The sequence below is a fragment of the Talpa europaea genome, assembly GCF_964194135.1.
Source record: "Talpa europaea genome assembly, chromosome: 16".
In the NCBI taxonomy this organism is placed as follows: domain Eukaryota; kingdom Metazoa; phylum Chordata; class Mammalia; order Eulipotyphla; family Talpidae; genus Talpa; species Talpa europaea.
The window spans coordinates 51,258,889-51,280,995 of NC_140084.1; the positions used below are offsets into that span (position 1 = coordinate 51,258,889).

Genomic DNA, 22,107 nt, shown 5'->3' on the forward strand with positions numbered 1-22,107 from the left:
GCAGCTGGGTCTGGCCCCCACAGGGCTGTGGGCCTCCGCGAGGCCTCGGCGGGGTCTGGGGCTGGACGGCAGGGGCCCCTCCCCTGCGGAGACCCCGAGAGCCTTTCCTTGCTAGCCCGCGGGCGCCAGCTGCTGCGCTTCCAGCTCCAAAAAATTAAATTCAAAGATGCAAGTTTTTAAAAACTATAGCAAAAACGACTCCACCTTAAACCTCTCGTGCTCGTCGCGAGGGGCCTCGTCACCAGGCCTGGCCCCGGGGCGGCCCCCGGGGGCCCCCGGCCTGGGCTGTCGGGTTTGCAGCTCTGCGCCCAGCCCCGCGCTCACCCCGCCCCGCCAGCCCGCAGCCCCGGGGAAGGCCCGGCCCCCCCTCGTCCAGCCCCAGCGCCCGAGCCCAGACGGCTGTCCTGGAAGGAGATGGGGCTCAGCACGCACCCCGGCGCCCCGGAGGCCCCTGCCCCGGCCCTGGCGCCCCCGCCCTGCTCTGCGTCTCGAGCTCAGTTCTGTCACGCGCCGCGGAGCGGGAGGACGTAGCGGTGTCCGTCCCTCCCCGCCGCGCCTCGGCCGGCACCGCGGCCCTGGGGACCCGCCAAGCGGGGGCGGGCAGGGGCTTCCTCCCTTCTGGGGCCGTGCAACACTCCACCAGCCCCCATCGCGTGTGCACTCGCCCGGGCGGTGCCTGTGTCTTGGCCGCAATCCCGCCACGGGCACGGGGGGCGGCTGTTTCCTGGGCTCCCCGTCTCGGGGTGTACACGGGGTGGGGTCCCTGGTCACAGCCAGGTCTGCTGCCGCTCTTTTGAGGAGCCCCTGACAGTCTCCCCCGGCCAGCGCCACCTTCCAGGCCCCGCGGGCCCGGACCCCTCCCCAGTCCTGCTGTCCAGCCCTTGCGGTAACAGCCTCGGGGGTGCGGGTGGCGTCCCCAGCGCCCTGAGCCGCACCCTGAGGAGGCGGCCGGCCCTCGTCCGCGCCTGTGGCCACTCGCCTGTGCGTGGGAGAGACGCCTGCTCAGCTCTGTGTTCAGCGGCCTCCCTGGGCGACAGCTGCGGCCCGAGGGGGTCGGCCTTGCGCGAGGGCGTCCCGGAGCCCCTGCTGGGCCTCGTCCCGCGTGTGGCGCGGGGTGGACAGGAAGACGCAGAGGCCACGTCCAGAGCACGGAGGAGCCCGGGGGGCCCAGCACGCAGGGGCAGCCCAGCCCCAGGGCATGTCGTTTTTATTTAGGATCAGACAGAAAATAAAAACAGGCCAAAGCAGCAAACAGGTGCACACGTGTGGGGACGTGTCACCCGCTCTGGCCACACACCAGTGGCAGCACGCGGAGCCCCACCCCAGGCCTGCGCCCGGGGTCTCCCTGGGTCCAACCCAGAGGCCCAGAGCAGTCGCAGCGGAGGAGCCTCAGGCAGAGGCGGGAGAGCTGAGGCGGCCCCCAGGCTCATTACGCTGGCCGAGGCCCTGCGGGCTGGAGGGGCTGTGGGGGCCGAGCCCAGCCGGGACGGGGCCAGGAGCTCGGGCAGGAGGTGGTGCCCGCACAGCCTCGAGGGTGTGCCAGGGGGCGCGGGGGGGCCAAGGTGGCGGCTTGACTCTGTGTTTCGGCTGCTGCACGGCGAGGACGTCACATCTACAGGAAGGGCTGGCCAGGGCCAGCCGACAGCAACACAGGCGGGACCCAACGTCCAGGCCCGGCGTCCAGGCGCGGGCGGGCGGGCAGCAGGGCGGGCGGCGCTGGGCCCGAGACACACTAAGAACGGCCCCGTGCGCCCAGAGGGCAGAGGCCGGGAAGGGGCGCGGAGGCTGGGGTGTCCCTGCTGTCCATGGGCCTGGCCTGGGCTGCTGCCGGGCGAGGCCTCTGGCCCCCTTGTGGCCGTGGCAGCCCCAGCGGCCCCAGGGACGGTCCGGCTCTGCCTGCAGCAGGACACTGGGGACGGCGCCTCTGCGCAGTCCCATGGGGGGTGCCGGGCTTGGCTTAAGTGGCTCCTGCCGGCTGCGGGGCCAGACGCGGAGAGCGAGGGAGACTCGGGCAGCTCCTGCCACGGCCAGCGGGTTCCCGAGCCTGGGGGCCGCCCTCCACCCTGGACGCCCAGCCCGCCGCTTGCTGACCAGCCACGGGAGGTAGGAGACCGCGTGGCCGAGCGAGCGCCACCCAGGGAGGCGCCGCCGGCCAGCCGGGGGGGCGGTGAGAGCAGGAGGCAGCACCGGCGTCCTCAGACTGGACACGCGGGTCTGTACAGCCCAGGCGGGAAGCGGGGGGCGGCCAGCGCTGGTGTCCCGGCTAGGGAGACCCTCTGGATGCCCACCTGGCGACTCCTCCTCTGGGGCACAGGATGTGGAGGCAGGAGCTGCTGCCGGCAGCCCAGGCCGGGTGTCCGGGGGCCACAGCCACGATCTTGCCTCAGCACAGGCAGAAGCTCCTGCCAGGGGGACACCCTAAGACGCCATCTCCTTGCACCCCAGGGCGGCGGAGCCCCTGCTGAGGCCAGACCTGGGGATGCTGCGTATCCAGAGGTTGCCAAGGGCCAGCGCGTCAGGCTCGCCCAAGTCGCCTGAGAAGGGGCAGGGACACCCCGGCTCCGGGCTGAGCACCCCACATGTCAGAGTCACCCCCGGGGGCTCCAGGCCACCCTGGAATCAAAGCAGCGGCCGCTGCGGGGAGGCGTCCTCAGCCCCCTGGCCTGAGGTTGACCGCGCAGGAACCCGGGCCGCAAGGATGTGGGGGGACAGGCTGCGGGGCACAGGGTGTGGGGCTCCCTTAGGCTGGCAGCTGAGCGGGACATGGGTCCTCCCCAGGGCGGGAGCCAGCTTTGGGACCAGGCCCCCACCTTGGGGCTGCCATCCTGTTGCTGTCGGGGCGAGGGCTGGTGCAGGAGCCAGGCGGGGAAGGAGCGAGCTCTGCAGGGGTGAAGGACAGCGGGCGGGGGGGCGTCCCCTGCAGGAGGGCAGCGGTGGCCTCCACTGTCTCGGCTCGGACTCGCCCCAGTCCAGGCAGCCCGTGGGCGGGGGCGGACACGGCAGGACCCGCGTCCCTGAGTGTCCACGGGCATGTGCTGGCTTCTCTGCGCACCGACGGGGCAGACGGGGAGCCACCGGCTGGCGAGGCTGACCAAGGGCAGCGCCCTGCCCGCCGAGGCCGCCGTGCCAGGTCCCGCTGGGGGTCAGGGGTGGAGGCCGTGGGGGCACGTCCGGCTCAGACATGCGCCGGCCCCGCAAAGGCAGCCCCGCTGCGGCCCCAGCTGCACTTGGGGGGACGTGGGCTCCGGCCATGCCGGCTCAGGGGCTCCCTCCGCTGTCCTGGGGAGCAGCTGCCCGGGTCCCCCCCCTGCACCCACATCCTCCTCCTGCGCCCGGCGCCGGCCTAGCTCCCCCCGCAGCTGCCCGGGGCTGCTTCAACCCACAGGACCCGGGGGCACCGCGAGGAGGAGGCGCTGCGGGGCGGGCTGCGGGGGAGGCATGGCCCGGCGGCCCGGGGTGAGGGAGACTCAAACCCCGACGTGCCCTCCAGCCCTGCCCTCCCTGCCCAGAGCTGCCCAGCAGGACCGTCCAGCTGCGGCGCCTTTGAAGAGCTCCCGGGGTGACGCGGCGCTGACGCCCGCCTGGGGCTGGGGCTGCGGGCGGCTGCTCCTCTACGGAGCTCTGGGGCGGGCGGGACGGGCGGCCCCGGCAGGATTCGCCGGCCCCAGCCCCAGTCCTGGCTGCGGACCCCGAGCAGGGAGGCTCACCCCTGGGGCACGAGAGCTGCGAGCCCCGGGCCCGCCCGTGACCTCGAGCCCCGACGCCGGCGCCGTGCGGGTGGACGCTGGGCCCGGAGCGCCGCGGGAGCTGCACGGCCCGGCTGGCCAGGCCCGAACTGCCGGAGCGGGCAGAGCCGCGGGCGGGCGGGAGACGAGCGGGCTCCGCGGCACTCACTGCACGGGCACACGCACAGGGAGCCCGCGAGGGCCCGTCGCGCATCAGCCGGACCCCGGGACCCCAGAGACACACGCGTCTGTGCTGTCGGCTCCGGCCTCACCCCACGCTTCGCACCCGAGACACAGGGGGACCCGCCCGCGCCCAGCACGGCCGCACACCTAAGACTCCTCCGAGTGCACAGAGGCCAGAGCCACCCCAGAGGCGCCCCTGGGACGGCGGGGGGCCCCGCCTGCCGGCCTGGGCGGAACTTCTGCCAGTTTTCCTATTTAATTAAACACTTTCCGCGACAAGGTAACCGGGCAGAGCTGGGGGCGGCTGTATCTTTCGGGGCTGCACGGGGGGCCAGAGGGGACACCCGCCCAGGGGGGAGGTCACCGCACAGCTGCGGGGGTGGGGGGCGAGGACAAGGCGCGACCAGGAAGGTGCAGACGTCGGGGAGGCTTCGGGTCCTGAGTCCGCCCCCCGGGCATTTCTGCTGCTGGACCCCACGCGGTCATAACCAGCCCCAGCCCCACCGGGTCCAGTCTGGGCACAAGACACCCACTGCCCAGTCTCTGGCACGGCCACACTCAGCCGGTGCCCCCGGTTTCGGTCAGGCCCATGAGGTAGCCGCTGTCCCGGCCCAAAGTGTCTGACTCCCGTGTAACTGGAAAGGAGCCGTGTAGGGCCTGCGGGGCTGCACCCCGAAGGTCCTGTGACGCCCGCTGCGCTGTTCCGACCTCGTGCAGAACGGCAGATGCACATAGTTGAGGTGATGCTCGAGTGACCGTTTAGATCTGGCGAACCCACAAAGACGGAACAGCAGAGGTGGCCAGGCAGAACTGGGAACAGAGGGTGGTCCAGGCAGGAGAGGGAACAGCACGGGTGGTCCAGGCAGGAGAGGGAACAGCAGAGGGTGGTCCAGGCAGGAGAGGGAACAGCAGAGGGTGGTCCAGGCAGGAGAGGGACCAGCAGAGGTGGTCCAGGCAGGAGAGGGAACAGCAGAGGGTGGTCCAGGCAGGAGAGGGACCAGCAGAGGGTGGTCCAGGCAGGAGAGGGAACAGCAGAGGTGGTCCTGGCAGGAGAGGGAACAGCAGAGGTGGTCCTGGCAGGAGGGGGACCAGCAGAGGTGGTCCAGGCAGGAGAGGGACCAGCAGAGGTGGTCCAGGCAGGAGAGGGTACAGCCTGGTGGTCGGGCAGGAGAGGGACCAGCAGAGTGTGCATGATGTACGGTTCTGAGAGCCCCACGAACTGCTACATGGGGGTGTCCCTGCGCAAGAACGAAGCGGGGAGCAGAGAGAGGTTCTTTCACGGCTCAGGGGAGGCCGTGGCTGGGATGAAGCTGGGGCCAGGTGGAGAGACCTGCAAAGTACTCCGTGTCTGTCCGCAGATGGCGCGGGCGCCGGGGGCGGCCAACGTGACCAGGGTCCAGGAGTTCATCCTGCTGGGCTTGTCCACCAGACTGGGCGTGAGGCAGGCGCTGTTCCTGCTCTTCCTCTCGCTCTACCTGCTGACCCTGCTGGAGAACACGCTCATCGTGCACCTCATCCGCAGCCACAGCGAGCTCCGGAAGCCCATGTACTTCTTCCTGGGCAACCTCAGCTGCCTGGAGATGTGCTACGTGTCGGTGACCATGCCCACCCTGCTCGCGGGGCTGCGGGCCGGGCCCTACCACGTGCCCTTCACGGCCTGCATGACCCAGCTCTTCTTCTTCATCTCCCTCATCTGCACGGAGTGCACGCTCCTGGCCTCCATGGCCTACGACCGCTACGTGGCCATCTGCCGGCCCCTGCACTACCCGCTGCTCATGCGGCCCCGGGTCTGCCTGGCCCTGGCGCTGGCCTCCTGGCTGGGTGCACTTCTAGTGTCCATCATCAAGACGGCCTGCATCGCCAGCCTGTCCTACTGCGGCCCCAACGTCCTCAACCACTTCTTCTGTGACGTCTCCCCCCTGCTCAACCTGTCCTGCACCCACGTGGCCTTGACAGAGCTGGTGGACTTCATCTCGGCCATCGTCATCCTCTGGGGCTCCCTCCTCGTGGCCCTGGCCTCCTACGTGGCCATCGGCAGAGCCGTGCTGCGCATGCCCTCGGCCGCCGCCCGCCGTAAGGCCCTGTCCACCTGCGCCTCCCACCTGGTGGTCGTGGGCATCTTCTACTCGGCCACCATCTTCATCTACGCCCGCCCCAGCCGCATCGAAGCCATGGACCTCAACAAGATGCTCGCCGTCACCTACACCGTGGTCACGCCCATGTTCAACCCCATCATCTACTGCCTGCGCAACAAGGAGGTCCAGGCGGCTTTCCGCAAGACCCTGCGCTGGCCCTGAGGCTGGCCGGCGGCCTGGGCACCGGCCCGCGAGTTACCGGTGCTTTATTATTGTTTTTAAAAAGGTTTATTTATGTGCGCGTACAAGAGCCGGGTGCAGGCCAGAGGCGCGGGGGTGAGAGGACGCCCCAGAGACAGGAGGAGGAACAGCAGAGGGGCCTCCTGGCTGGGGGCCCTGCTGGAGTCGCTCATGAGGACGCCCGCATCGCCGGCCTGTCCTACCGCGGCCCCGACGTCCTCAACCGCTTCTTCCGCGAGTCTCCCCCCGGCTCGGCCTGCCCTGCTCGCACTCGGCCCCGACGGAGCCGGGCCCAGCACACGGACCGAAACCCGCTGCGGGGGGATGGCGGGAGCCAGGAGAGGCCTGCTGCGCCGGGTGGGTCCCGGCCTGGCCGGGCAGACTCGGGCCGCGGTGGCTGTGACAGCTCCTTAGCGCTGAGACTGACCCCTGCGCCCTGGAGGCCCCGGACCCCGAAGTCTGGAGAAGCTGTGTTCCCAGGAGAAGCACCCCAGGGAGCCCTGAGACGTGTGCAAGCGACGTGTAACGCTTGAGAGGAAATCTTCCTCATTTCAATTAAACGATTTAAAGAGGAACCTAGGTACGTCCCCAGGGGCTCGGCCGTCATTGTTCTGCGGACACACACCCCAAACTCCAGGCCAGGGCGCGAGGGCCTGGGGGCCGCCTCGGCTCCCCCCGCTCTGCCTGCGGCTCCTCCACTGCGCCTGCTCTGGGCCTCTCCCGCGGGCACAGGGAGACCCGGGCGCAGTGCTGGCGTGAGGGCTCCGCGTGCTGCCACGGCGCGAGCACAGGCGGACACCGGGGTGTGGCCAGAGCGGGCGGTGCGTCCCCCACACGTGCGCACCCCGTTTGCTTCTTTGGTCTTTGTATTTTCTGTCTGATTCCAAATGAAAAGGAGCTGCCCTGGGGCTGGGCTGCCCCTGCGGGGTGGGCCCTCCAGGCGGCCGTCCAGGCGCGGGCGGGCGGGCGGGCAGCAGAGCGGGCGGCGCTGGGCCCGAGACACACTACGAACGTCCACGTGCACCCAGAGGCAGAGACGGGAACGGGCGCGGCGGCCTGGGGTGTCCCTGCTGTCCGCGGGCCCGGCCCGGGCTGCTGCTGGGCAAGGCCTCTGGCCCCCTGTGGCCCTGGAAGCCCCGGCGGCCCCTGGGCCCGTCCGGCTCTGCCTGCAGCAGGACACTAGGGACGGCTCCTCCGCGGGCCCCACAGGACCGGGGCGGGGGCTGGGGGGGGTGTGGGACCAGGTTAAGTGGCTCCTGTGGGCTGCGGGGCCAGACGCGGAGGGAGAAGGAGACGCGGGCAGCTCCCGCCACGGCCAGCGTGGCCCTGAGCCTGGGGGCTGCCCTCTGCCCTGCACGCCAGGCCCCCCACTCGCAGACCGGCTACGGGAGGAAGGAGCCGCGTGGCCGAGCGAGCCCCACCCAGGTAGGTGCCGGCGTTCGGGCAGGGAGGACAGTGAGAGCAGGAGGCGCCCGCATGGACACGCGGGTCTGGGCGGGGAGGCGGGTAGTGGGGGTCCACCAGCGAGGGGCGGCCTAGCCGCACGCAGAGGTTAGGTGTCAGGGCTCAGCGCCCCCCCCCAGGCCCCACAGGTCCTTCCGGCGTCCACTGTCTGGCTCACGTCCTGCCCTGATCCGCGCCCCGTTCTGGCCCAGCACCAGGTCCCCGGCACCGCCCCACATCAGCAGGGTCCACTGGCTGCCAGCGCCGGCGTCCAGGCTGGGGAGATCGCTGCCCGCCCGCAGCCCGCAGGTCCCGGCTCGAGGCTACTATTTGGGGCGCCAGGATCTGATGCCACAGCCCAGGCCGGTGTCCAGGGGCTGCGGCCACGGCTGAGCCTCCCCTGTGGTGTCCCTGGCCGCTGACTCTGACGCGCCCCTCGGGGGGAAGGAGACTTGCCGGACTCTGCGTCCACGAGTTTACACCAACAAGGGGGAGACGCTTCCCGTCCAGGCAGCCCGCGGGCGGGGGTGGACATGGCAGGACCCACACCCCCAGTGTCCAGGGGCCCGCGCTGGCATCTCCGTGCAGCGAAGGGGCGGACGGGCGCGCCCGGCTGGCGAGGCTGACAAAGGGCAGAGCCCTGACCGCCCGCCCCGCCAGGGCCGCAGCGCCGGGTCCCGCAGGGGGTTCAGGGAGCAGAGGGCGGAGGCCGTGGGGGGCGAGTCCGGCTCAGAGACACGTCGGCCCGGGAAGGCAGCAGCAGCCCCAGCTGCGCTTGGGGGACGTGGGCTCCGGCCATGCCAGCTCAGGTGCTCCCTCCACCGTCCTGGGGGAGCAGCTGCTCGGGTCCCCCGTACCCTGCACCCGCGCCCTTTGCCTGTGTCCAGCACCGGCCCAGCTCCCCCCACAGCCGCCCTGGAGCTGCTTCAACCCACAGGATGGGGGTGCCGCGAGGAGGAGGCGCTGCGGGCGGGCTGTGCGGGAGGGCCGGTCCCGCAGCCTGGGGTGAGGGAGACTCAACAGGACGCCCAGGGAACAGCCTGAGGACAAGGGGCATCTGGGCCCTGGCTTCCCCGCAGCCACAGGGGCGCGCCCGCCCGAGCACACCTGAGACTCCTCTGTCCAAGGCCCGGGGGGCCGGAGCCGCCCCAGAGGTGCACCTGTGACGGTGGGGGGCCCTGCCTGCCGGCCTGGCCGCAACTGCGCCGGTTTTCCTATTTCATTAGACGCTTTCCATGACAAGGTAACCGGCAAGAGGTGGCGGTGGTTTTATCTTTGCGGCTGCACGGGGGAGGGGCCGGAGGGGACACCTGCCCAGGGAGGAGGTCACCGCGCAGCTGCGGGGGTTGGGGGGCGAGGACAAGGTGCCAATCGGAAGGTGCAGACGTCAGAAACCCCGAAGGACCCCGCGCGGTCATGGAACCAGCCCCGGCCCGCCCTCGCCGGGTCCAGTCTGGGGACGAGGTGACCTTTCAGCCGGCACCCCCGGTTCTGGTCAGGATGGCCCAAGCACGAGAGCAAAGAGCAGAGGGTGGTCCAGGCAGGAGAGGGAACAGCAGAGGGTGGTCCAGGCAGGAGAGGGAACAGCAGAGGGTGGTCCAGGCAGGAGAGGGAACAGCAGAGGTGGTCCAGGCAGGAGAGGGAACAGCAGAGGTGGTCCAGGCAGGAGAGGGAACAGCAGAGGTGGTCCTGGCAGGAGGGGGAACAGCAGAGGTGGTCCAGGCAGGAGAGGGACCAGCAGAGGTGGTCCAGGCAGGAGAGGGTACAGCCTGGTGGTCGGGCAGGAGAGGGAACAGCAGAGGTGGTCCAGGCAGGAGAGGGAACAGCAGAGGTGGTCCAGGCAGGAGGGAACAGCAGAGGGTGGTCCAGGCAGGAGAGGGAACAGCAGAGGTGGTCCAGGCAGGAGAGGGAACAGCAGAGGGTGGTCCAGGCAGGAGAGGGAACAGCAGAGGTGGTCCAGGCAGGAGGGAACAGCAGAGGGTGGTCCAGGCAGGAGAGGGACCAGCAGAGTGTGCATGATGTACGGTTCTGAGAGCCCCACGAACTGCTACATGGGGGTGTCCCTGCGCAAGAACGAAGCGGGGAGCAGAGAGAGGTTCTTTCACGGCTCAGGGGAGGCCGTGGCTGGGATGAAGCTGGGGCCAGGTGGAGAGACCTGCAAAGTACTCCGTGTCTGTCCGCAGATGGCGCGGGCGCCGGGGGCGACCAACGTGACCAGGGTCCAGGAGTTCATCCTGCTGGGCTTGTCCACCAGACTGGGCGTGAGGCAGGCGCTGTTCCTGCTCTTCCTCTCGCTCTACCTGCTGACCCTGCTGGAGAACACGCTCATCGTGCACCTCATCCGCAGCCACAGCGAGCTCCGGAAGCCCATGTACTTCTTCCTGGGCAACCTCAGCTGCCTGGAGATGTGCTACGTGTCAGTGACCATGCCCACCCTGCTCGCGGGGCTGCGGGCCGGGCCCTACCACGTGCCCTTCCCGGCCTGCATGACCCAGCTCTTCTTCTTCATCACCCTGGTTGGCACGGAGTGCATCCTCCTGAACTCCATGGCCTACGACCGCTACGTGGCCATCTGCCGGCCCCTGCACTACCCGCTGCTCATGCGGCCCCGGGTCTGCCTGGCCCTGGCGCTGGCCTCCTGGCTGGGCGGGCTGCTGGTGTCCATCATCAAGACGACCTTCATCGCCAGCCTGTCCTACTGCGGCCCCAACGTCCTCAACCACTTCTTCTGTGATGTGTCTCCCCTGCTGGGCCTGTCCTGCTCGCATGTGGAGCTGACGGAGCTGGTGGACTTCATCTCGGCCATCGTCATCCTCTGGGGCTCCCTCCTCGTGGCCCTGGCCTCCTACGTGGCCATCGGCAGAGCCGTGCTGCGCATGCCCTCGGCCGCCGCCCGCCACAAGGCCTTCTCCACCTGCGCCTCCCACCTGGCGGTCGTGGGCATCTTCTACTCGGCCACCATCTTCATCTACGCCCGCCCCAGCCGCATCGAAGCCATGGACCTCAACAAGATGCTCGCCGTCACCTACACCGTGGTCACGCCCATGTTCAACCCCATCATCTACTGCCTGCGCAACAAGGAGGTCCAGGCGGCTTTCCGCAAGACCCTGCGCTGGCCCTGAGGCTGGCCGGCGGCCTGGGCACCGGCCCGCGAGTTACCGGTGCTTTATTATTGTTTTTAAAAAGGTTTATTTATGTGCGCGTACAAGAGCCGGGTGCAGGCCAGAGGCGCGGGGGTGAGAGGACTCCCCAGAGACAGAGTGGGGAGCAGAACAGGCAGATCCACTGAGATACACTGCTGAGGGGAGCAGTGGGGAGACAGGAGAGGTCTGCTGCGCCCCGTGGGTCAGCTCCCTGGCTGGAGATCGAACTCAGGCCGCAGTGGCTACCGATAGCTTCATAGTTTTGACGCTTAACCCCTGCGCCACCGGGGAGGCCCCATTATCTCGAAGTCTGCAGAAATTTCCTTCCCAGGAGAATCACCCCAGGGAGGCCTGAAGCATTTGTAAATGACAATGTAACACGTTAGAGTAAAATCTTACATATTTTAATTAAAATGACTTAAAAACAAAACACTGGGTGTGAACGTACGTTCAGGTGGCTTGGCCTGTCACTGTTTTGAGGACACCTCCCCACCCCAAATCCAGGACAGGGACAACTTTTTTTGGTGGCAGTTTCAGTAACCAGCACAGTCAGTCACTGCCATGCGTGGTGTGCGGAGAGCAACGTGCCAGCGCCTCAGCACCCGCAGCGGCCACACGCCACGTCAGGCGCTCCGGCCGAGGAAGCAGCGGGGACGTGCCAGAACCCTGCGAGACGCGTGTGCTCTCCGTGGGGACCCAGCCCTGCCCCCGGCGAGGGGACACCTGAGCCCCCGCCGCTGGGCGATGGCACCTTTGTGGGGACTCCACCCCACCGTGAGTGGCCCAGCCCTGGACGCCTGGGGCGGCCCCCACTGGGGTCACATCCGAGGCCTGGTCTGCATCAGGGAGGCTCACATGGGCACAAACGGCCACACGGCCACTCAGCAGGACCGTCAGGCCCACGGAGACGCCGCTTCTGTCCGCTCCTGCGGGATGAAGGAGCGGCCAGGGCCTCGCACTGTGACCGCCGAAACGCCTGCTGTCCGGGCACGTGGGGCTCCTGGCCCGGCTGGTGGGTCTTGCAGCGCGGCCCCCTGGCTCCCGTGCACCCGTCAGCTTTCCTGTGACCAGTCGTCTTGTCTGGGGCTAAGATGCGGGTTTCAGGGTTAGTGCATCACGAGTCCGAGTGCGTTCCTTCCGGCCAGGCGGACGCGGCGTCCCCAGAGCCGGCTCCCCCTCTGAGCGTCAAGAAGCTGGTCGTTAAATAAGCCTTAGCAAGACTGTTCTTTTACCTTTCAACTGAGGTGACGTTGGCTCATGTCCTTGCTGGGGTGCTGGAGCCCCGAGTTCCCAGGTGTGGGCACCACACGGCTGACCACCAGATGCCCGCAGCCCACCCCACCCCGTATCCCTCAGTCCTGGGTCAGCTTTCCAGGATGGGCTCATATGATCACACGCTGCTCGGCTGACTCTCCTCCCGGCCTCCCGCGCACGCGGAGCGCAACCGCAGGCAGCCAGACGGCACAGAGCCGGCCCCGGGTCTGACCCAGGGAAGATGTTCAGAACAACACGAGGCACATCCGGGCACTCGGGGAGTCTGGCTGGATGAGGTCGCTGAGGCAAGGGGACGCTGTATGAGCTCCTGCTTCTGCCGACCGCGGCTGTGACGGGCCCACTGCTCCCCAGCTCAGCCGAGCCCCGCCTGAGCCCAGCCCCCCCCAGGGCACCCCCCAGGCGATGCCCTACAAGCACCAGGAGGCCCTGCCACAGGCCGCCTCTTCCTCCTGCCGCAAGCAGAACCCCAGGCCTCGGCCGGGAGCGTCCCCACGTGGCCACAGAGCAGGAGCTGGACGCAGCCAGCGGGCAGACGCGTCCGTTCTGCTCCACTGAGCAGAATCCAGCTGTCCCGATCCAGGACCACAGCTGGCGGCCGTGGGAACGGCATGGGGGGAACACTAGTCGGGCGTGCTCGCCTGGACAGAGGCCTCGTGTCCCCCCGCCCTGCCAGGCTGCCCCGCTGCCCGCCTGGGCTCCACGCCCACCACTGGCACGGGGACGCCGGCCGGCTGGGAGGCAGCTGAGAGCCCAGCACCCCAGCAGCAGCCCTGAGCCCCGCGGCCCCCGCCCAGAGTGACGGGCCGGACACGCCCGTGTCTTGTGGGAGGGTGGTTGGTGCCAGAGGCACCCCCGGGCCACAGCGTCCTGGGACCCGCCCCACGGCCACCGGGGCGCGGGGGGCGGGGGGGACACGCTGGCTCTCAGTCCCATGGGCCAGACCCCACCTGCTCAGGCCGGAGCCGGGATTCGGGCTGTGCCTGGGGCCTGAGGGCAGAGTGACTGGCTGTGTCGCGGGCGTGAACCCAAACCCGCGGGGAACAGCCCCAGGCTGGGGGGGCCGAAGGCCACTGCCCACTCCCGGCCGGCAGAACCACCGCGGTGACCGGCTGCTCTGGCGGCAGCTTCGCAAGGGGCTCTGTCTGGCCACTCCTGAGCTCTATTTTTGCCCAAACCGCCGATGGCCCTCCAGAGTGGGACGAGGGGGTCCAGGCGCCCGAGGCTGCTGAGCTGCCGCCTCGCCGTTCTCAAAGGCTCTGGTCGTGCTCGCGGCAACGGCCGGGCCCGCAGCCTTGTCAGCCTGGACCGTCACCGCCGGAAGACACCGAGAAGGTGCCAGCGGGGCGGCCACTCCCCGCCCCTCACGCCGCGCCCGCTTCCCCGGGGACAGCATCTTCAGGTCCGGAGTGAGTCCAGAGCCCGTGTGGGCTCAGGCTGGACGCCTGGCTGTGGTCAGCGCGACGGGGGCCTCACCGCCGCCCCAGTTGCTGGCGCCCCACAGGTCAGGTCCGTACCTGGCGGCCCCTTCACCAGACGCGCCCAGACGCCTGGATGCAGCAGGGTCCACTCAGCGGTCCCCTGGGGGGGCGCCTGTCACTTCCAGCAGCGCGCGCAGCAAATGTCTCTTACATGGGCCACGGCTCTGAGACCACGTTCTTGCCGGCGTGTCTGGGGACGCGGCTGCTTCTTGGCAGCACAGGCCAAGGCAGGCCCGAGCGGATCTGCTGGACGTCGGCGGGTTACTGCACCCTGGCCTCCCGACCGGCCTCCTCTTCCCCTTCCCGAGACGCAGGCGGCAGGGTCAGCACGGCAGGGTGGCCTGCGGGCGGCGGGGTCAGCATGGCCGGGGTGCCCCGCGCAGGGCGGCCTGCACCTCCCGGTTGCGGAGGCAGTAGATGACCGGGCTGCACACGGGCGTGGCCACCGTGTAGAGCACGGACAGCGCCTTGTGCAGGTCGCTGGGCTCCAGGCGGCCGGGGCGCGAGTACGTGAAGAGGACCAGGCTATAGAAGAGGCCCATGACCGCCAGGTGGGAGGCGCAAGTGGACAGGGCCTTGCGGCGGGCGGCGGCCGAAGGCATGCGCAGCACAGCCCGGCCGATGGCCGCGTAGGAGGCCAGGGCCACCAGGACGGAGCCGCAGAAGACGAGCACCGCCGAGAGGAAGTCCACCAGCTCCGCCAGCGCCGTGTGCGAGCAGGACAGGCCGAGCAGGGGGGAGACGTCACAGAAGAAGTGGTTGAGGACGTTGGGGCCGCAGTAGGACAGGCTGGCGATGCAGGCCGTCTTGACCACCGACACCAGCAGCCCGCCCAGCCAGGAGGCCAGCGCCAGGGCCAGGCAGACCCGGGGCCGCATGAGCAGCGGGTAGTGCAGGGGCCGGCAGATGGCCACGTAGCGGTCGTAGGCCATGGAGGCCAGGAGCGTGCACTTGGTCCCGATGAGGGAGACGAAGCAGAAGAGCTGGGCCATGCAGGCCGGGAAGGGCACGGGCAGCGGCCCGGCCCCTAGCCCCGCGAGCAGGCTGGGCATGGTCACCGACACGTAGCACAGCTCCAGGCAGCTGAGGTGGCCCAGGAAGAAGTACATGGGCCGGCGCAGGGCGCGGCGGCTGCGGACCAGGTGCACGACCAGCGTGTTCTCCAGCAGGGCCAGCAGGTAGAGGGCCAGGAACAGGACCAGCAGCGCCCGCCGCGGGCCCTGCCCGGCGGACAGGCCCAGCAGGAGGAAGTCCTGGACTCCGGACACGTTGGCCGGCTCCAGCGCCCCGAGCATCTGAGTGAGGGAGACACGGCTCAGGCCCTCCTGCCGGCGGAGGTGGGAGCCACGGGGGAGCCCAGTGCCCCCAGACCCAAGCCTGGGTCAGCTCTTTCTCTCTAAGGTGATGCCCAGGGCGAGGTCGGCCTGTCTGGGGGGAATCACCTGCTGCAAAGCCACTGAGCCCCTCTCCGAGGCTGCTACAGACCCCGGGGGGGGGGGAGGTGCCACTCTCGTGGGTGGTTTTTATTTTTTTAAAAGACTTACTTATCTATACTACAAAAGCCGGGGTGCAGGCCAGAGGTGCGGGGGTGAGAGGATTCACCAGAGACAGTGGGGAGCAGAACAGGCAGATCCACTGGAATCCACTGCTGAGGGGGCAGCGGGCGCGGCAGGAGGGGTCCGCGCGCCATGTGGGACCCTCGCCGGCCGGCCGGGATGGAACCGGCGCTGCAGAGGCCGCGGGCAGCTTCACGGTGCTGAGCTCAACCACCCGCGCCACCAGGGAGGCCCTCGACAGAGGCTCGAGCAGGGCTGTGCCCGAGCTGCGCCCTCGTCTCCCCGTGTCCACTACTTGTCAGACCCAGAGCGCAGCCCACCAAGGCCGTGCCCAGCCCCACGCAGGGGCCGAGCGGCAGCCGTTGGGGGTGCGGGGGGCTCACAAGCACAGCCGTGGGGGCATAAGGCCATGGCGAAGGCGGCAGGAGGGACGGGGAGCAGAGGCTGCTTCCTCCCCGCCCCGCAGCCCCTAGGCGTGGGGGCCTCCTCTGTGTTAAGGCCCCGAGTGAACCTTGGACAGAAACGGGCCAAGAGGCCGGGTGAGGCCCTGGAAGCCCCCACACACTGTGGGGGCCCCCGCCAGCCCCCCCCCCCAAGAGAGTCCGTCCCAGGCCTCGGGAATGCACGAAGGTGAGGGAGACGCTTCTGAAACCACAGAGAACGCCACAGGAAAGGCATGACCCGGGGGCACAGGAAACAGGGCAGAGGGAGGGAATTTAAGTTTCTGCCGTGAAGACGCCGCCCCCAGGGCAGCTCTGCAGCCCCGCTTCAAAGCCACATGCTGGAACCAGGGGGGCGGGGAGCCCCTGGCCCCACAGGGCCTGTCCCAGGGCCTGCGCTCTCAGGGCGTCCTGGCCAGGGAACCCCAACATCTGCAGCCCACTGGGCGCCGGCCAGACTGTGCCCAGAAAACCCAAGGTCTGCTTAGGGCCTCATCTGGGGGACCCGTCAGCTTGAGGGGGATGAACACGGAGTCTGTTCTCAGCCACCGGTGTCCAAGGGCTCCCCCAGGCATCTTCCCCCCGGGTCTCGTGCCCAGTCAGGGCCACACAACGCCCCACCCAGGGGCCGCCCGCCCGGCGAGAGGGGAAGGCGGCGGCAGCCTCGGCCTCCGCAGCAGCACCGGCCCCGGCCTGCGCCTCCTCCCCCGTCCAGCGGGAACCTGCCGGGTTCGCCTGACCCCAGCTCAGGACAGGGCTCCCCGCCAGGCGCCGGCTCAGGCGGAGACAGACCCCGCCGGGGCCGGAAGCCGCAGCCCCGCAGCCAGTCAGGGAGGAGAGGCCAGCGCTGCCCGAGTCCTGGGGGCTCCCCAGCATGTGTCCCGGGCACCCAGCTGCAGCCCGAAGTCCCGCTCAGCAGTGAGGCCCCTGAGCATCGCCTGCTCACCCACACCCCCCACACACTCCCCACACGCTCACCCCACACACTCACCACCCACACGCTCACCCATACACACTCACCTCACCCACACCCCCCCACACACTGGTGGCCCTACACGCTGACCCCACACGCACACCCATACACACTCACCCACACACGCTCACCCCACACGTTCACCCACACTCACCTCACACACTCACCCCCACATGCTCACCCCATGCACTCACCCCACATGCTCACCCATACACACCCACACACACTCACCCCACACGCTCACCCTTATGCACTCACCCCCACACACCTCACACTACCCCCACACACTCACCTCACACTCTCACCCACACACGCTCACCCCACACGCTCACCCTTATGCACTCACCCCCACACATTCACCTCACACCCCCAAAACACTTACCTCACACACTCACCCACACACACTCACCCCACACGCTCACCCTTATGCACTCACCCACACACATTCACCTCACACCCCCACACACTCACCTCACACTCTCACCCACACACGCTCACCCCACACGCTCACCCTTATGCACTCACCCACACACATTCACCTCACACCCCCACACACTCACCTCACACTCTCACCCACACACGCTCACCCCACACGCTCACCCTTATGCACTCACCTCCACACACTCACCTCACACACTCCCCCACACACTCCCCCTACATCCACCCCACACAACTCACCCCCTACTTGCCCCCCACACACTCATCTACACACATTCACCCCACACTCACACACACACACACTCACCCCCCCACTCGCCCCCTACACACGGGACGGCTGTCAAGCCGACACTGACCTCTGGCGCCCTGGCCGAGTCGCCTCCGGTTCTGGCCGCACAGGGTCCAGACCAGTCCTCCGTGTCTGGCGGGGTGGGCGCCTCCGTGCTGGCCGGCTGGTGGCCTGGGGCCGAGTGAGGCGGGGGCTCCTTCACCTTCCTCCCCACCCAGGTCCTCTCCCGGCTGCCCCCGCAGGACTCTGCCGTGCTCCGCCCTGGTCCACGCTGCCCAGCAACGGCGCCAGCCATCCCTTTAAGCCGGCACCAGGCGGGCTGCTGTCCCCTGGGCCTAGAGGCGGGGTCGGGCACTGGCACTGGACCGGGCAGCGCTGCATCCTCTGGGCCGCTGCAGCCCATCTAGCCACTGCTGCCCCCAGGGACAGACTCCCCTGCCTGTCCCCGCTCCCGGCCCTATGAGCTCTGGGGTGGGCGGGGGCGCCTGGGCCTGGCCCCCGAGGGCCCCGCTGCTGGGGACGAGGCCCGACACAGACCCCCCGCCACGTGGGGATGAAGACACCCCTTCCCGGCCCTGCTCCACAGGCATTCCCGGAACAGCCCCATCTGGCACCCCGCAGGCGGGGGCACCTCAGCCAAGTCCGTCCTCCTCCCCACGAGACCACGTCAGCACAGATGTCCAGGAGCAGACGGCCGCAGGGCACCGGCCAGCGTGTGTGTGAGCCGTGGACCAGACCCCTGGGGACCCCACAGCCCCCAGCACCCCCCAGCAGGACTCTACCCCCCACTTCTGAGAGCAACAACGTAAGAACACTCAGTGTATTCCCGAATCCCCCCCCTCAGGTGCCAGCAAGTTCAGTCAATTCGACTGTCACTCCAGGCAGACAGAGAGGGGTGGTGTAGAAGCCGCCGTCCCCGCACACAGAAGCTTCTCTACGCAGCTTCACACTCGCACGCACACACACACGCATACACATACACGAGTACACGCCCCTGCACATGCACACACGCGCACACACGCACACACCATGCACACAAGGAAGCCGACTGACAGCCGTGGGGGCAGATGCACTCATGGCCAGGGCCCAGACACCTCCCGAGGGTGCAAAACCAACTGCAGAAACTTGCCCAGAGCCCCGAGACCCCCCAGGTCTGTCCCCACGCGGCACTGCCCAGAGGAGGCCCGGCAGGGAAGGTCCGCAGACGCGTGCCGGACAGGACAGGGAGGAGACGAAGAACTCGCCCCCAGGGCGAAAGGTCGCCAGGGTCCCACAAATGCACCAGCCCCAGCGGGTCTCCAGGAACATGAGTACAAACCACACTGGGTGGCGGAGTACTACACAGCCCTCAAAAAGTCAGACCCCCGCCATTTGCAGCCACGGGGGCGGAGCCGCGGGGGCTCCCCCCAAGTCAGAGCAGAGAAACAAGCCCGGACGCTGCCCCTCCTGGCGGGGTGCAGGGAACCCAGCGCAGGGTCAGGACGGAGACGCCTGAGCTGACCCCAGATGGGGCGTCCTGCGGGAATGGGGCGGTCGCGGCCGGGGTGGGGGAGCACTCCTGGGCACACCCAAGGGGCCATCAGACACCGCGCAGGCGTGACCACGACCACGACGGGAGAAAACAAGACGCTGCACGGGGCCTCGAGCCACACGTCTGTACTTCAGCGCCGCGGCTGAACAATGCAAGTGCACAGGCCTCGGGAAACTACCCCGTGAGCCGGCCCCACGGCGACCGTGGGGGCGTCCACGGAGGGAGGGCCCGGGCGGCAGAGAGGCGCGAGCAGCGGCTGCGAAGTCCACGCCCGCCCGCCCCCCTTTGGCCCCCAGGACGCCCCCACAGCCTCAGGAGGTGAGCCCTCAGGGCTTCCTGCTCCGCCCCTGCCTGGTCCACCAGGAGGTGGGCAGCGCCCAGGCCTGCAACAGGACAGGGCGCGCTGCCCCACAGGACACAGGCACCCATGGCAGCCACGGCGGGAGGCCCCGCGCCGCCAGCCAGACGCCCCCACGGAGAGTTCTCAGCCCCGCACCGCTCATGGGGGCGCTGCGGCAGACGGGGTCGCTGGCCCAGCCTGGGGGTCCAGCGTGGGGTCCAGTGTGGGGGTCCGGCCTGGGGCCGACACGGGGAGACCCTCAGAGCGCACCAGCGCGTCTCGAGCTTGGGACCTCACAGCCCGGCGGGTCTTTATGAGGTTCCATGTCCTGAGCCCACGGCTGCTCCAAACGCCCACGCGTGAGTCTCTCAGCTGTCCCGTGGAGCCCAGAGCGTGCCCGCGCCTGGACCAGGGCCCATGGGCTCAGCCGGCTCAGCCTCCTGGCGAGGGGCCGGGACCTAGACCCTCCTCCTGACCCAACTGGGCGCGGGCCAGATGGACAGAAGAGCCTTGGGGGAGGGGCGGTCTCCTGCTGTCCACAGGCTGGGACGTGCCTCTGCCGGTCGGGGGGCCCTGGGGTCCCGACTCCTGCAGGGAGGACCTGGGGCAGTGGGCAAAAGGGCAACTTTTTAAAAAAACATTATTTATTTATGCATACAAGAGCTGGGGTGCAGGCCAGAGGTGCAGGGGTGAGAGGATTCACCAGAGACAGCGGGGAGCAGAACAGGCAGATCAACTGAAATCCACTGCTGGGGAGACAGGAGGGGTCTGCTGCACCCTGTGGGTCAGCTCCCTGGCTGGGGGTCGAGCTCAGGCCGCAGCGGTGATGGTGCTGACAAAGCAGCTTTATTTAAACAACATTTCCCGGACAGCAGCCCAGTGACCGCTGGGTCCCGAATGAGCAGGACTGCCGTGTCGGCAGGGAAACTGAGGCCGGGCGCTCTTGTTTTCAAGGCTGAGGTGCTGGAGAGAGAAGCTGGTGCCGGATCGGGAGCCGGGCAGGAAGCTGGGGCGAACCCCCTGTGCCTGGGTCGGGCCGGCAGCCCAGTGCCAGGGAGCAGGGTCTCCCCAGGGAGAGCTGGCCACGGCCCGGCTCCTCAGTATCCAGACTCTGGAGAACGCTGGCCTGGGTGGGGTGTGGGCGCCAAAGGGAGGCCACGGTCCAGCTTCCAACCGAGGGAAGGGGGTCGCGGGGGGTGGTCCTCCTGCCTTACTGAGAGCACGTAGTGGCCAAAAGTCTACGTGAAAAGGGACGCGCTGATCGTTTCTGCTTCGCGTCTCTGCACGTGATCACGTCCGCTCACGGCCTGCTACAAGCGTATAAAGAAAGACCCTGCTGAGTCTTTCAGCAGAAGATACCTGCACCCCATCCGGTGTCAGTGTCGCCTCGCTACCTCATCCCCTTCCCCTCAGCCCTTAAGTTTCAGCCCCTCACAGGTCGCCGAGGCCGTCTCATCCTTTCAGGAACCCCTGACACGACATTTTGCCGGAGGCTGGTCCGCGGCACTCCTGGGACCACCCCCCACCCAACCCAGATGTGTGGTCCTAGCTGAGAGCCACACGGCCCCATCTCTAGCCCATGGGCAGCAGGACTGACTGGCCTGGGTCATCGCAGGCCCCAGGACAGCGGCGGCCCTTAGGCGAGCGGGCACTGCGGGCTGCTGGCCGCGCTCCTGCAGGCCAGGCCTCTGGACCGCGGGGCGGGCTCTGTCCTCCCCCCATGGAGGCCCTGCTGGGCCAGCGACCCATCGTCACCTCCCGGCCGAGTCCTCACGCGCCTGGGGCAGGCTGTGTCGCACGAGGGGTGCCCTGCATGGGGCGGGCGGAAACTACATCTTTCATGTTGAAGCCAAAACCCGCACCGTGTCACACACCAGCGCTACTTCCGCGGGGAAGAAGAAAGGAGATTCAGGTCCAGGCCGGTCGTCCAGAAGAGCCCCGAGCTTCAGGTGGCCTGCGAGCTCGGGATCCTCCACCCCGCCCCCTGGACACACGCAGGCGCCGGCGGACAGACTCCACCGCGAGGCTCATGGGGGTGCCCGCCGGCCGGGGCAGCACAGCCGGCCTAAGGCGGCCTTCACCTCCTTGTTGCGCAGGCTGTAGATGAGGGGGTTGAGCATGGGGGTGACCACCGTGTAGGACAGCGACACGGTCTGCTTGGTCTCCGGGGAGTAGCTGGCCTTGGGGCGCAGGTGGATGACCCCGGTGGTGCCGAAGAACAGGACCACCACCAACAGGTGGGAGGCGCAGGTGGACAGGGCTTTGCGGCGGCCGGTGGCCGAGGGCATCCGGAGCACGGCGGCCAGGACCCCCACGTAGGAGGCCACGATCAGGCCGAAGGGGACCATGATGACCAGCACGGTGGCAGCGAACATGTTGGCCTCAAAGAGGCGCGTGTCTGCGCACGCCAGGCTCAGCAGGGGGCTGATGTCGCAGAAGAGGTGGCGCAGGATGCGTGGCCGGCAGAAGGGGAACCCGAACAGCCAGAGTGTAAAGACCAGCGCCACAGGCAGCCCCGCCAGCCAGCACGCGGCGGCCAGCAGGCGGCAGAGGCGCGGGCTTACGACGGCGCCGTAGCGCAGGGGCCGGCAGATGGCCACATAGCGGTCCCAGGCCATGACGGCCAGCAAGAAGCACTCAGTGGACACGGAGGACAGCACCAGCAGCAGCTGCAGCGCACAGCCCGCGGGGGACACGCCCAGCCCGGGGCGCAGCAGCGCGGCCAGCAGCCGCGGCATCACGTCCAGCGAGTAGCAGATCTCCACCAGGGCGAGCTGGCGCAGGAAGAAGTACATGGGCGCACGCAGGCCGGCGTCCCGGGCGGTCAGCAGCGCGATGAGCGCGTTGCCCAGCAGCGTGAGCGCGAAGGCCAGCAGGAAGAGCGTGGCCAGCAGGGGGCGCAGCGCGGGCACGTGCGCGAAGACCACCAGCACGAAGTCCCCGCGCGCCCGGCTCTGGTTGGCCTCTGGCGCGCGCAT

The 22,107-nt window shown here is 68.8% G+C and overlaps 4 protein-coding genes across 4 annotated transcripts; 2 read left to right on the top strand and 2 right to left on the bottom strand.

The window, feature by feature from the left end:
• Positions 1 to 5,266: 5,266 nt before the first annotated feature.
• On the top strand, positions 5,267 to 6,205 carry LOC311186592 (olfactory receptor 6Z7-like; the record flags this gene model as incomplete). Its single annotated transcript, XM_084257686.1, has 1 exon — positions 5,267 to 6,205. One exon carries the CDS (start codon positions 5,267 to 5,269, stop codon positions 6,203 to 6,205), a length of 939 nt encoding a protein of 312 aa, XP_084113812.1.
• Positions 6,206 to 9,684: 3,479 nt separating this feature from the next.
• On the top strand, positions 9,685 to 10,788 carry LOC311186182 (olfactory receptor 6Z7-like; the record flags this gene model as incomplete). Its single annotated transcript, XM_084257064.1, has 1 exon — positions 9,685 to 10,788. The coding sequence occupies one exon, from the start codon at positions 9,685 to 9,687 to the stop codon at positions 10,786 to 10,788; it is 1,104 nt and encodes a 367-aa protein (XP_084113190.1).
• Positions 10,789 to 13,918: 3,130 nt separating this feature from the next.
• LOC311186183 (olfactory receptor 6Z7-like) lies at positions 13,919 to 14,857 on the bottom strand (the record flags this gene model as incomplete). The annotated part of the gene is made up of 1 exon (XM_084257065.1): positions 13,919 to 14,857. One exon carries the CDS (start codon positions 14,855 to 14,857, stop codon positions 13,919 to 13,921), a length of 939 nt encoding a protein of 312 aa, XP_084113191.1.
• A 6,299-nt stretch (positions 14,858 to 21,156) lies between these two features.
• Positions 21,157 to 22,107, bottom strand: LOC311186184 (olfactory receptor 10A7-like; the record flags this gene model as incomplete). The annotated part of the gene is made up of 1 exon (XM_084257066.1): positions 21,157 to 22,107. One exon carries the CDS (start codon positions 22,105 to 22,107, stop codon positions 21,157 to 21,159), a length of 951 nt encoding a protein of 316 aa, XP_084113192.1.